This window comes from Aureobasidium pullulans (genome assembly GCF_000721785.1).
Source record: "Aureobasidium pullulans EXF-150 unplaced genomic scaffold scaffold_21, whole genome shotgun sequence".
NCBI classification, from domain to species: domain Eukaryota; kingdom Fungi; phylum Ascomycota; class Dothideomycetes; order Dothideales; family Saccotheciaceae; genus Aureobasidium; species Aureobasidium pullulans.
Genome location: NW_021941041.1, coordinates 181,122 through 194,553, shown reverse-complemented (window position 1 = coordinate 194,553; position 13,432 = coordinate 181,122). Strand labels below are relative to the sequence as shown.

The following is a 13,432-nucleotide window of genomic DNA, read 5'->3' as shown; positions in this document are numbered from 1 at the left end:
CTCATGGAACTTGAAACACCACTGAAGCGCTGATTTTCGTCTTTTTGGAGCACACATGGCCTAGATGCAGACGCTGAATGGCTTCCATGTCCTCCTTTGAAGCAACACCAATCCCGGATGCATCATCCGCCGTGGCTGCCGAGTCATGGCGACATCTCCGACATCAATAAGGATCCCAACTCCGATGCATTTATCACGAGAGCTCGAGTTAAACCAGCATCGCAAGCCCAACCACATTTGCTCGATCCCAAGAGTGATACGTCTGCAGTTTCTCAGCTATCCTCATGGTATCTTTTCTGAGTAATCTTAGATCCGAGCGCATGCAGCCACATCCCCAGGCATTCCACGAATCAAGCTCTTTACCTAATCCAAAGTGCGCTACCAGCCAATTTTTGAACACGGTAATAGCCTGCAGTTGATTAATAGCCGGCATCATTTCTTGCAACACGCTTAGACGACAGTTGCCATTCGTATCGCGTCCATGCGGTTTAACATCACTTTCTCTGCTTCTGTCAACAAGTGTTAGGTTCTAAGAAAGGCGGGTAGACTTGCATCATCTACCTCTTCCCGTTCGCGATACCGTTTGAACCCTATCAGCGACATGATGGCTTGGTAAGAAGTTAGGGCATGGGCTCGGCAGTCCCATCTCTATGTTCATAATCCAGAATCTTGAGGACCAGCACGCGCGCAGTATGCGTCGACCCCACCTCGATTCTGCTGCCTCTGATCGAGAAGAACAAGACACGACACCGTGATCCATGCATGGAGAGACTGTCAACACAGACCCCTTCGGCATCGCAAGCTCAAGCTACATACTTCCCTCGTATTGCCGAGTAGCAGGCCTGGGATGAGCGTCGGAGGCTCGATTTCCTGGGGTCGGTGTTGCGTCTTGCAGTCCAATGACATCAAAGCAGCCACGCTCGCTATTCAGCCATGCAGCGCATTAATCTGGAATGGCTGCGGCACGAGTCAAGACGGCATTGTGCATACCGCCGGAGCGGGCCACGGCGTTGACCGCACCACCACAGATCCACAACCACGACCAAACAGGTTGCCGGCGGCATTTGGCACGATCGACAGCTATCTACCGGATCGTGCCAGCGATTGAGCCTCACGAGTCACGACATCCGACCTCATCAATCGACGGCGAAATTGTAAGCACCCGCAAATGGCAATAGGTCTGCTTTGACAGGTCCTGTGGAAGACCCCAGTATCCACGTTGCCGGATCACAGTGCTGACGATTTTCCACGGGCACAAGGGATCGCAAGGCGATTCGGGGTAAGGCGTAAAAGCAACTTCTCCACCAACTCATCTTTTCGACCGAAACGTACGTCTTGACGTGGCCGGAACATGAAACAGACGCAACTTGTCATCCAGGGCGCAATTCAGCAACCACCACACGGTCCGCAGCGGAAGCCATCCGCCTCGCCAAGCACCCTATAGACGTATTGACAAATAGCCTGATGTGCCTGATGTGCAGCAAGTTGCATGCATCATTTCGGGCTGCCCGAGTAGGCTTGGTTGCCCTGCATCACTACACTGCTCGGTCTTTGAATTCACTCAATGCAGAAGCGCTTAGCAATTCTCAAGAAGAACGTGGTTCATCTACGAGCCGTACCGATGCCGTAGGCGAGCATGAAGCAGAAATGCTTCGTTCTCGGCTTCAAATTCCGCTCTCTACAGCCACACTGCGCTTAATAGTGAATTCAGGGCGTGTTGAACATCAAAGTTCTGTCGACGCGCCTGACAACGTCAAACGAGGTCATACATCCACATCATGCTAAGCAGCCTTGACAGAATATGCAAGCCTTACTTTTCAGTACCCCTCCAAGCCATTTTCGTACTTTTTCGGTATAGAGGCCTAGTCCTCAAGATCCGACTGGCTGTAGCCGGTCGAAGCTCCGATGCATATTATGGCCGAGGCAGCCAATTAGCAAGCAAGACTGAAACCAAATGGACACCGAGACGGTCGCTTCGCGGATGCGTACTACTAGGCGCGCCCCGCCTGTACTTACTTCCTTATTGCTTGAATTTTGGTCGCCTTGCAAGCGACGATCTCATGCTCACAGCGCGCCACGCAAACGCATAGCAATCTCCAGACAACAAAATCTGCCAGAGCCGCGCTGGGTTTGGAAATCTTTCTCGTTACCTAACCCGTTGGAGTATATGCATATTCCAATGCCGGATAACGTGCTCGTAGGGGACAAGAAAATTCAGGTTTGAAGATAAGACTAGGCGTTGGTTGTGGTTGGTATGCGGCACGAACCAATCCGCGCTGTTGCTTTCGTCTTCGTTCTTCGTCTTCGCCTACAAATACCAAACTTTCTTTCTTTCGAACATCTGGCCCAAACCTAAAGAGAGAAAACAAGAGTCGTTAGCACAGTATGGCTGTACGAAGTCAATCAACCAGCAACAGGCCCGAGAGGTTCCAGATTAGTGTTAATGACGACGGCGACCTCTACATGTTCATGGATACATGGAATGGAGACACGATTGCCAATTTCTTGACCCGTCTAGCGAACACTACATCACCAAAGCTCGTCCGCAAGAACATACACTTGAGCTTTGACGGCGTTCGTCTGGGCGAATCGACAACAATCTTTGAGGTTAGTCTCGACCCCTATGTTGACTGCGACATCCTAACGCGGGCAATGCAGACCGGTCTAGCAGATGGTGATGAGCTAGCCCTTCACTACAGACCAAAGGATGGAAAAGACGAATGCCAGTCATGTAACGGTTCACGTAAGTCTTAGACATTGCGACCTTCGCCAAACACCCCCATACCTCTACTGACATTTGGGAAATTTTCTAGACAACGGCACTGGATACATGACTCGTCAGAACGGTTGATTCCATTCAGAGCGTCATTCACATCAGGCCAACAAAAAAGCAAAACACAACAAGCAGTAAAACACCATCACAAAGCAACAAAAACAACAACAAGCACATTTCATGAGCCATACGACTACCAGATACCCAAGCCATGCAATCTGAGCAGTGCAAAAAACACCATCGTTGGAAATTTTTCATCACATCTTGTCACTTTTTCCTTCGGTAAAACCCTTACCGAGGGTTAATGTTATGTCGGTATATCTGCCGACTCCTGACAAAGTACCGACTCGGGAGATATATCTTTGTACGAATTAGGGGAACGAAAAAAGATCAAATCGTCTCCACCGAACTTTTTCGTCATCATCACCTGTTTCTCTAACTTACACTCGTAACACATGACCGTCCCTTTTCTGTCATGGGGAAATCACCGTGACTTCTATCAATTTTGAGATGAGAGCTTTATTACAAGACTTCATAACAACACATACACGTGATAATCATGCATTGTTAAATCATCCCGCATCCCCATCGATCCATTGGGCTCGAAAACATCACCATGTCAAGGTATACAAAGGTCCCCCAAGATCAAGCGCCGGTAATGCAATGTTGAGTCATCAGCTGTTCACCCGAATGTACCGTGGACAATGCAAAATGCAAAATGCACATGTGAATTTCCTCGAGGAGGAACGTGACTTGATCAAATCGTTTTACCCAATACACTGGGAAGGAACATCTGCACCTAGACAATTTTAAAAGGCCAAGAACTGTCGCGCTCGCTCGTAATTCGGGGGTGATGATTAGGCCAAGTGAATTCCAATGCAGGAAAGCGATCCAAAAGATCACACCACACCGACCCCAAGTAATCATCATCATTAAGAGTGATCGTCCGAAAAGAAGTTCAAGAGAGCATGATAGATCCCTTGCTTTCTGAGCTATAACTGTATACGTGCGTTTTCTAACCAAACCCTTACAATCTCTGATACGCAAGCACTTGAAACCTCACATTCTCCAAACTACCCGGATACCTCAATCCCTCTTCCAATTTATTCACCTTCATCTCCTGCTTGCAAATTTTCTCCCACCGGATTTCCGGCTTCGATTTTTCCTCTTCCTCGAGGGCTTTTTTGCCTTTTCCTTGGACTTGGACTTTTTCGATGGGGAGTTTGCCGAGGAGTGCTCGATCGGTCAATTGCTCCATGGTGTATTCTTTGACGTCTTCCGAGTTTGGGATGGGTTGGAAGATGGAAGCGATGATGGTGTCGATGATGAGGATTGTGCTGTTGGGAGGGAGGAGAGCGTCCAATCTTACGAAAAGAGCCAAGGTTTTTGAGATTGAGGTTTTGTAGAGGGAGGAGAGGGTGAGGAACAGGGTTACCAGGATTGGTTTGTCGCCGATGAGTTGGCGGAGTTGGGTGGTGGTGAGGGTGAAGATGTCGTGTTGTGTGAAATTGATGTTGAGGGTTGAGGGTGATAGTAAAGCGGCATTCGAAGCTCTGGCTGAGGCGCTCGCGTATTTTGACAGAGTTGGTGGTGTTGTTGCTCCTGTTTGGAGTTTTGAGATTACTGAAGACCAGTCTGCTGAGTCGATGAGTGTGAGATCCAGGATTGGTGCTGATGCCTCCGTCGAAGGATCCTCTTTAGCGGCATCCAGTTCTGATTGAGGTCGTCCAGCAGCATCAGATCTCAAATGCCGTAACAGTCCAGCGAACGCCATAATCTCAGCAGCACCTCCTCCAAAACAAATTGCTTTGGCCGATGACTTTGACAAACGTTGGACCCAATCATCTTCAGCTCTCTCCTCACAAAACTCAGCCATCACATTCGCAAACGCCAACGCCCTACTCGGACTCCACCTCAAAGCATACCCCTCCCTCTTCTCCTCACCTCCAAACGCCCCCTCCCAATCCCTCTCCAAAACTTTCTCATTAACCTCCTTCAACACCGGTATCAGCGCCTCAAAGTCCTCAGAAGCCGCAAACGAATCCTTGAAAATGTTCAAAACAAGTTGTTGCAGCTCGACAGGTAAACATTGGTCCTGAGGGGTAGGTTGGTCCTTTGGCGCATCCAAGTGAGGTTTCGGCTTGGCCTTTTTCATGTAACCGTTTCCTCGCCATTCTGGTTTTGCGATTGGTGGGGGTCGCGCTGGGGCTTTGGAGGCGCTGCTGCTGAGGATGGGGCCGTGTTTTCTTTGCGATTGCGCTTTTCTGTCGTATTGACCCATTGTGTTTGTGATTGCTTTTGTGGGTCTTGAAAAGTGATGGTTATTGTTGGTTGATGATGGAGGTGGAAGATGTGGTTTGGAACGTTGGCAAATTTTCGTCGAGAACATTGATGGAAGGTGCAGAAGCTAGTTGCGGGGATAACCCGGAATTAAATATACTGACATCCATGGAAGTGATGGTTAATGTTAGAGTCACAAATAGGTGGAAACTGCATGGTTGTGTCTTCTTTGAATTATGCGCAGCTATTTTGAAATTCACGATGGCATCCAATTAAAGTAGCAAATGTGGGAGGGGCTGAAGCGTTGGAGTCGCGTGTACTACTGGCTCTCGGATGTTCTGTTTGAAAAAGGAAAGGGGTATCTCTGAATCAAAACGCAATGCTTCGATACTCGTCGTATCTCTCTCAACTCTCCTCCTCCGCCTGCTCCTGCTCCTGCTCTTCCTGATCGTCCAGCAGATTCTTCAATGCTCCATCATCGCAAAGAGCTTGCATCCATGATTTGACGAAAGATCCATAATCATGTCTACGATGCATGGCCTCTTCGGCGTCTGTCTTCTCTGCTTGTTGAGAATCGCGTACCTGTGCTTTGTAGCCAGCCTGATTCGTCACAAGCTCTTGCCGTACCTTGAGCAGGCTCTCTGGGCAGCTTGATCTGAGCTGCTGCGTCATGTTCTCAGCCAAAATCGTTTCGGAGATCATGTCGTCGGTCAGGCCATAATCTTCATTTGCGCCAAACAGAGTACTGTCCTCTGATTTTGGATCAATGAAGCTACGCCAGCTGTGAGAAACTTGGTCAAGTTGTGTCTGAATCTCTTGGAGCGATCGAATGTTTTGCGCAAGAGCACGGCGGTCTTCAACAACCGGATCTTGCACGACGGCCATCAGACTGAACTCTAGCTGACCTTCTTCATACTGAGCCATGCGGACCGCAAGGGTACCCTGAACCACACGTAACCAGTCCTGATCAGGCTGGATCGTCCCGACAGCGGTAGGAAATGAGTCCAGACCATCAAGCTTCCATACGTCGTCACCAATAGGCATGTAGGCGACGAAATGGAATCCCGATGCTTCAGACTCTTGCTCCTCTTCCTCTTCAACCACAGCTTTGCTGTTTCTGGCTTTGCGTGGAGGGTTAGATCTTACTGCGGTCGGCGTTGATTCTTCATTGGTTTTGGCGGCTTTCTCTGCGGCTCTCTCTGCAGCTTTCTCTCTTGCTTTAGCCACTTTAGCAGCAGTTGCAGCTTGCGTTTTCTGCTTTTTGACCATTCTGTCATTTCGCTCATGCATCTGAGAATCGATGGCGAGCATGTCAGTGTCTCGTGCGAAAGAATTGTGGATCTTGCGCACGAAATCAAAGCTATCGATTGCGTGGCCTCTAGCAACCGGATCAAAGGTTTCCGTGAATTCTTTGAAGCACTGTAGAGGCAAGCCGAGCTCTAAGTCTGGAATGTTATTGACGATGTTCAGCAGAGCAACAGTTCCGCATGCAAATTGGGGAAGCTTGATGTGTTAGTCTTGACGGTGAAACCATGAATGGTGACTCACTTGATTGGCGAACCAGACATGAGAAGGACATGTTGTTTCTGGGACCTGTTCAGCAGTATCATCTTGCTGATATCTGAACAGAAAGATGACTGCGTGGACCGGTTTGGGTAAGACTGCTAGGTTGGTATCGTCGACACCGAATACTTCTTGGACTCTGAGATCGCGAACGCCTATGTCCTTGAGAATGGTGGTAAAGAAGGCCTGCAGGTGGATTAGTTCTAATCAACTTCCGACGCGAAAGAGTCAACAAACAGGTTCGGATTCAATCTCGCACCAACCAGGCCACGAGTCTAGTTCAGGAGTAGCGGGTGTAGGAGGCGGAGAACTTTGAGGTGTACTTGATCCATTCGTGCGTCTTTTCTTCTTAGGCGGCATTGTGACGGGTGTTATGATCCAAGTACGAACGTCGACAAATGAACAGAGATTTCAAAGGTGGCACACGACATGGCAATATTATGAGACAGATGTGAAAGAGCGAGCGAGGCTGTACGCAGTAAGACAGTCGATCGAGATGGAACGACAGGGTGACCCATAGACAGCGCGTTGTGGTCGCGACGCCAAGAGCTGTGACGAGCTTGATTGTTTTCATGTGCAAAACATGCGACAAGTCAAGTCGAAACAAAGCCATTCCTAAGCCAACATTCACCTCAGCAAACCGAACATCGCATTGGATAGCTGCACCAAGATCCACAGCATGCGATGAACGGCACACCTCGTCTTCGCTCCGGCGCCTTTCCCTCGACGCCGCAGTCGACGCGGCGCAACAACCTTACTCCTCAGAAGCTCCCAGACATCACCCAGCTCAGAGCTGCTGCCCCGGCACGACAGCAACCTCAGGACAATGACGGTCCTCTGATACCTGTCGAGACACTGGACGCGCCAACACAACGACTCTATGTGGTGGGCTTCTACCTGGCGCTGGTGGGATGGAAGATGTACGACCACTTCTACCTGAAAGAGGAGGAGACCGAGTCGCTATGGCTGTTTATGAAATGGGTCGCCTTTGATGGTATCTTCCTGTTCGGCTTGCCCGAGTTGCGCATTCCCTGGCTCGAGTGGTCGTCAGCGACAATGCTGCTTCTCTTCCTAGCCCACGCCATGCTGGACGCCATCCTCATGTTCCGCATTCAGCTTCCTGTCGGCGCTGGTTTCGCTGCTATTGGCAAAATCTTCTACGACCGCGAACTCGGTGTATCCGGCCACCATGTCAAGCAGTCCAGCATTCTGCACAACTCGTCCTTGATTCTCGGAAAGCAAATCATTCACATCCTGCCAGAGGGTTCTGCCATCCTGAACCCGGCCAAAACCTCCTTCTGTCTCAGCTCGACGAACCAACAAGTCTACCTCCCAATTCAAATCAACCAGACCACCCCGGTGAGCATCGACTTGCTCCGATACGAATTCGATGGCGCCACCAACGAGACCATCCACATCTCGGGCAAAGAAATAAAGAAGATGATGAAGGACGCCGCTAGATCCGCCTCACACCCTCCTTCCAACCAGCCTTTGCTCTTGCAATACCCTGCCAAGAAGACTGGTAGGTATTTGTTAGCCAAGGTTATGGATGAGTCCAAGCTAGAAGTACAAAGAAAGCGCATCGGCGACACCATCATTGTCACTTGTCCACAAGCCGTCATCAAATCCACAACACCTGATGCTTGCAAGGGCGACTTGTCAAGCATTGATCTCGAGGTTACCGGAACTCCTCCTCTGCGTATCAAGTACCGCAAGATTACCAATCAGAGAGAGCAGGAGGCCCATTTCCAGAGCATCCAACCCGATGACTTTGTTTCTCCTCTGATTCAGCAGTCCTCGGATGCTCTGGCCATTAGGAACACCAAGGATATCTCCTGGGCCCGCGCTCAAACAGTCACTGTTCCTCTCAGAGAACACATGGGAGAGAGCGGCAAATGGGTCTACTCTATGGACGAGGTTGAAGATGCTTTTGGAAATATCGTATCATACACTGAGCGTCAGCATGACGACCAGGAGAAGCCTTCAGCAAAGGCCGCACATCTTCATCAAGTCGTGACGGTGCACGAACGGCCCCTTGTTGTCATGAGAGGCTGCGATTCGCAGCATCCACTCAAGGTTGCCAAAGGTCAGCCTACTGCTCTTCCTGTTCAGTATGGTTCCACGGCGGCCAAGGGTACCGGCGGTTTCCTTAACACTCCTTACAACCTCGAGTACATCTTCACCCCCGAAGGCCAACTCCGGGCCAACGGAGATCACAGTGATGCAGCTCAGACCAAGTCAATTTCTATCAAGAATCAGGCGCAAAGACCAACCGTTCAAGACGCTGGTCTTTACACCTTGCACAAGGTGTCTACGGACATCTGTAGTGGTGAAGTCTTGGAGCCTGCATCTTGTTTGCTGCAGAACCCTGCGGAGCCAAGCCTTCGTATCGACAAAGAAGAAATCTTTGACAAATGTGCCAACAAACCCATTGGTCTGCGTGTCGACTTCCATCTCACCGGAACACCTCCGTTCAAGATTCATTACCAGATCACAAAGAAGGATAGTCCCCATCATGTGACACATATTGAGACAGTCAACGGTTTGCGTGGACAAATTGAGTTGACCCCTCCTACTGCCGGTCACTACACATACAGATTTTTCGAGATCAGCGATGATGTCTACAAGCTATACCCGCTCAAAGGAGATGACATGGTCATCGAGCAAGATGTCAAACCCTCTGCTTCTGCGAACTTCATGGAATCAACGCCATCTCGCAAGGTTTGCATCGATCAGCCAGTCTCTTTCGAAATTGCACTTCGTGGACAAGGACCATTCACGGTCGAGTACGAACTTGTTCGTGGTAGCAACAGAAAACGCCACACCCGCAAAGATATCGATGGCGAGCAGTTCACCATCAGCACCGATCCTCTCACCAAGGGTGGCGATTACACTCTTGCGTTGGCCAGTGTGACTGATATAATGGGTTGCAAGGAGTTTTTGAAGCAAGAAGCTAAGATTAACGTCCGTCACCAGAGACCAAAGGCCTCTTTCGGACAAATTGAAGGCACACGCGCTATCAAGACTCTGCAAGGGAAGACAATGAGACTGCCTCTTAAGCTTACTGGAGAAGCACCTTGGAGTGTCGTCTACCGTAATCTTCGTGACCCGGAGCGCTCGCTCACGGCCAGACTGGACTCACCTAACAGTGACTTCGCAACTGCTCAAGAAGGCACATACGAGCTCCTCCAAGTGCACGACGCTATTTGTCCTGGTGCTGTCGACGAAAATGCCAAGAAATTCAGCGTCGACTGGATCGAGCGTCCGCATCTGAGAATACCCGAGGCATCGTTTGACAGGATTGAAGGCGGAAAGTACATCAAGAACGACGTTTGCGAGGGCGAGGAAGATTTGGTGAACGTTCACTTTTCTGGTGCTCCTCCATTCCAGTACAAGTACGATGAAAACATCGTGTCCGAGCGTGGTGCCAAATCGAAGCGCAGCAAGGCTATCACTGCCGCACTTGGTGTCTCGTCTATCAACCTTGACACCTCGCAAGCTGGTGTGATCGATTATGTCTTCACTGAGCTCGCCGATGACAACTACGACCACAGCTCCAAGCACTTCACTCCTGTCACCATCCAACAACGTGTCAATGCTCGTCCTTCTGCCAAGTTCACTAATCCCGGCCGAACATACAGCTACTGCTCCGTGGAGTCTGCTGGTGAGGAGGTCATCCCCATTACTCTGGAGGGCCAGCCTCCGTTCACGATTGATGTCGAAATCAAGCACCATGGATCAGCCCGCCCTGAACTGTTCTACGTCAAGGACATCCAAAAGAACACTCATGACTTGCGCGTCCCTCACCAGTCGTTGCATCTCGGTAACTCTGCTGTATCTATTCGCAGAGTCACTGACAGCCGTGGCTGCAGTCGCATTGTAGATGCAACTTCACCCAGAGTCCAGATCTCAGTCCACGATGCTCCTACAATTCGCGCTCTCGAGAACCAGGAAGACTTCTGTGTCGGCGATCGCATTTCCTTCGCATTGTCCGGTCAAGCTCCTTTCCAGGTCTACTACGAGTTTAACGGTGTGGCCCGCAAAGCTAGCTCAGGCAGCACGACCTTCAAGCGTTTGGCAGAGAAGCCTGGATCGTTCGTCATCACCGGCGTCAGCGACTCCGGCTCCTCCTGTCGCGCTTCTACCCGTATTGAGAAGAAAATTCACGGTATGCCATCAGTGCGCGTGGGCAAGGGTGTTGAATCTCAAGTAGACATTCACGAGGGTGGTGAGGCCGAGATCACCTTCGACTTTGGCGGCACATCACCCTTCGAGTTTACATGGACACGCAGCACAAACGCTCGTCGTGGACAAAGGTCTGAGGTGTTGGAGATGAGAAGCGAGATGTCTCATGAACACCACATGCAAATCCGGGCCAGCGAAGAAGGCACTTACGAAGTCGTATCTATCAAGGATAGATACTGTGCCTATGCCAAAGAGGGCATTGATTTGACGAAGAAGAAGGGCAAGCTGCTTACATACTGAGCGTTGTGTTTTTTCTCGCATCCCTTCTACATGTACAGTATATACCTTTGTTCTCTTCTTCCTTTTTGCATTTTTGGCGGGTAAAATCAAAATAACGACACTTCTTTTTCTCTCCAAATCGTTTGTCCAGTTGCGTGCCGCAAGGTTTGTGATTTGCAATGTTTAGCGCTCATGTTTTCTAGCATGCAAGGTTTGAGAAGCTACGTGCCGATCGAGCAGGAGCTTCAACAAGTCCTGCGGTCATCAGAGGAATATAAGCCTGACGAGGAGGGAGAGGGATTGGGGGTTGCTAGGTTAGAGCAAAGGATAGGGAGGAAAGGGCAAGTTCAAGCGAAATTGGCTGCACCTTCCTAGTGTCGTGGCACTTTGAACGAGCCAGTTCCTCTCGCACTTCCAAGTACATCCTTACTTCAACTTTTTTGTGTTCTTCGAATGTTCGCAAAAACATGTTGTCGGCAACTTCATAAGAACGTCCTTTACTATACCGCTTGTTTGTCTATGACGAACTCTACCTGGTACCATAGCGACTCGTGCGTGGTCGGGTCCGTGTTCAAGGCGGCCACCACAGTATTTAACACCTCCGTTTGACGCCAGAATCTAATCAATAACAGATACCTCGACATGCGCACATCACAGACTCGAAAGAATAGTGTGCTGCTACTGTGGGTGGCATTTCTGGGAAATGCAGCTGCAAAATCACCTTCAGCGTCATTTTCGCTGGGAATGCCTTATGGAGTCAACGCTGCGTCGATTCCATATCCTCACCTCTCGGCTCTGGAAATGGCACCAAAGTGCGATGACGCAAATGCAACGATGAAGAGCTACAGAAGACTCATTGAGGAATTGTCTACCATCGCCAACATGATCGAAACTACCGATGCGCATACAAACGTGCCCGCCGGAAGCAACAAAGATACACACACGACATTAAATGATGTCGAAGCAGGATCCCAAAACAATCAGCCAGCGTCACAAAAGAGAGTTTATCTTGGTAACGAGAATCCCGAGGGCTGTCCTACAGATATCGATACACCTTTTTGTCATGAGTGTGGGGGCGACAAAGGTTCACCCGATGGAGTCAACAGATGCAGAGGTGTAAGTTGTCTAAAATCTAGGCGCTACCGATTTCACTAAACGGGAGAACAGATCGCAGAGCAGAATATGTTCCTTGAAGATTGTTTATGTGAGGAAGTGATAAACAATCATGGTGATCCGCTGAAACGTCCGAGTCTGGCTGAGAGACTTCGGAGGTGGCCAGAGTACGAAGAAGTCTTGAAGGAGATTGAGGAGTATGGAGACGAGGATGAACCTATTGATTCGAATGCAGACATCGTTGAGGTCGAAGACATCGATTCAGGACAATGCTCGGAAGCAGAAGTAGAAGTGAGTCAAGACGTCGCGCCAACTGCACGCCGCTGTTATAGCATGCATGTGTCCCTAATCAATGACGTCCCTTCAGGTAAAGCCACAGTCGGCTCAACTGCGTACTGGTCGGCTCTCCCAGGCATGAATGGAGATGTTACATCGAGACATGGTTTTGATACTTCCTACCATCCTTGTCTCTTCAGCCAAAGCCAAGGATCAAGGAGATGACCCAAAAGTCGAGAACGGTCCCCATTGAAAAACCAACGCTTGGATCGGTCATGCTTTCCATGTCGGAGTGCGCCGAGGTTTTGGGAAGCTGTGACTATCGTGCGGCTTTTGATCTGTAATCGGAGAGTCGACACGTTTTCATGATTTTTTTGGTAAAGGACATGATCTGGAAGTCGAGAAGAAAGTCAAATGAGCCGGTCTAGCTTTCTTTCACCTTTCTTCGTCCTTATTTCCATTTCGGACTGTGCCGAGGATTGGAAGAAGCTGCGAATATCTTGTATTTTCTGATCTGAAATTGGAGCCAACGCTGGTTCACAAACTGGCAAGAGACATGATCCGGAAGTCACGAAGAAACCTAAATGAGGTGTTCTTGCTTTCCTCCTCTTACTTGGTCGTTCCTTCCATCTTTGGTGATGTCAAGGGGGCCTAGGTCAGCAAGAGTACAACTACCTTGCTATAGTTGAGTTAAAACTATGGCCGACGTCTACTCAAGCCCTCGGAATAAGCACCCATTATGATCATGTGCTTATCTGAATAACGACCTCCCTTCTCTCTGACGAATATTGCGGAGAAAGAATGCCAATTGAAGGTCGCGGACAGGTTTCCGAAGCTCGTCTATACCATGTCAGCATTAGCGTCGGAACCCTTCTTCCTGCAGAAATCTGGACCACGGCAACAAACTACGGTAACCAACCACCTTGAATCACTATAGATAGTGCTTGATGCCCCATGTTCTCC

The 13,432-nt window shown here is 49.6% G+C and overlaps 6 protein-coding genes across 6 annotated transcripts; 4 read left to right on the top strand and 2 right to left on the bottom strand.

Annotated features, from left to right (window-relative positions):
* The first annotated feature begins 1,286 nt into the window (after positions 1–1,286).
* M438DRAFT_100777 (uncharacterized protein) lies at positions 1,287–1,870 on the top strand. The gene has a single exon (XM_029898627.1). The coding sequence runs from the start codon at positions 1,465–1,467 to the stop codon at positions 1,783–1,785; it is 321 nt and encodes a 106-aa protein (XP_029757196.1). The 5' UTR covers positions 1,287–1,464; the 3' UTR covers positions 1,786–1,870.
* Positions 1,871–2,305: 435 nt separating this feature from the next.
* M438DRAFT_100786 (uncharacterized protein) lies at positions 2,306–2,860 on the top strand. Its single transcript, XM_029898628.1, has 2 exons — positions 2,306–2,743; positions 2,814–2,860. Exons 1-2 carry the CDS (start codon positions 2,386–2,388, stop codon positions 2,849–2,851), a joined length of 396 nt encoding a protein of 131 aa, XP_029757195.1. The 5' UTR covers positions 2,306–2,385; the 3' UTR covers positions 2,852–2,860.
* Positions 2,861–3,494: 634 nt separating this feature from the next.
* On the bottom strand, positions 3,495–5,116 carry M438DRAFT_348381 (uncharacterized protein). Its single transcript, XM_029906136.1, has one exon. The coding sequence runs from the start codon at positions 5,052–5,054 to the stop codon at positions 3,801–3,803; it is 1,254 nt and encodes a 417-aa protein (XP_029757194.1). The 5' UTR covers positions 5,055–5,116; the 3' UTR covers positions 3,495–3,800.
* Positions 5,117–5,275: 159 nt separating this feature from the next.
* M438DRAFT_348380 (cysteine proteinase) lies at positions 5,276–7,089 on the bottom strand. The gene is made up of 3 exons (XM_029906135.1): positions 6,854–7,089; positions 6,602–6,802; positions 5,276–6,556 (listed from the first exon to the last, which is right to left on the bottom strand). The coding sequence occupies exons 1-3, from the start codon at positions 6,974–6,976 to the stop codon at positions 5,459–5,461; spliced, it is 1,422 nt and encodes a 473-aa protein (XP_029757193.1). The 5' UTR covers positions 6,977–7,089; the 3' UTR covers positions 5,276–5,458.
* Positions 7,090–7,218: 129 nt separating this feature from the next.
* On the top strand, positions 7,219–11,468 carry M438DRAFT_348379 (nucleoporin Pom152). The gene has a single exon (XM_029906134.1). The coding sequence runs from the start codon at positions 7,301–7,303 to the stop codon at positions 11,099–11,101; it is 3,801 nt and encodes a 1,266-aa protein (XP_029757192.1). The 5' UTR covers positions 7,219–7,300; the 3' UTR covers positions 11,102–11,468.
* An 81-nt stretch (positions 11,469–11,549) lies between these two features.
* Positions 11,550–13,075, top strand: M438DRAFT_408291 (uncharacterized protein). Its single transcript, XM_029909946.1, has 3 exons — positions 11,550–12,196; positions 12,248–12,484; positions 12,561–13,075. Exons 1-3 carry the CDS (start codon positions 11,723–11,725, stop codon positions 12,609–12,611), a joined length of 762 nt encoding a protein of 253 aa, XP_029757191.1. The 5' UTR covers positions 11,550–11,722; the 3' UTR covers positions 12,612–13,075.
* The last annotated feature ends 357 nt before the right edge of the window (positions 13,076–13,432 follow it).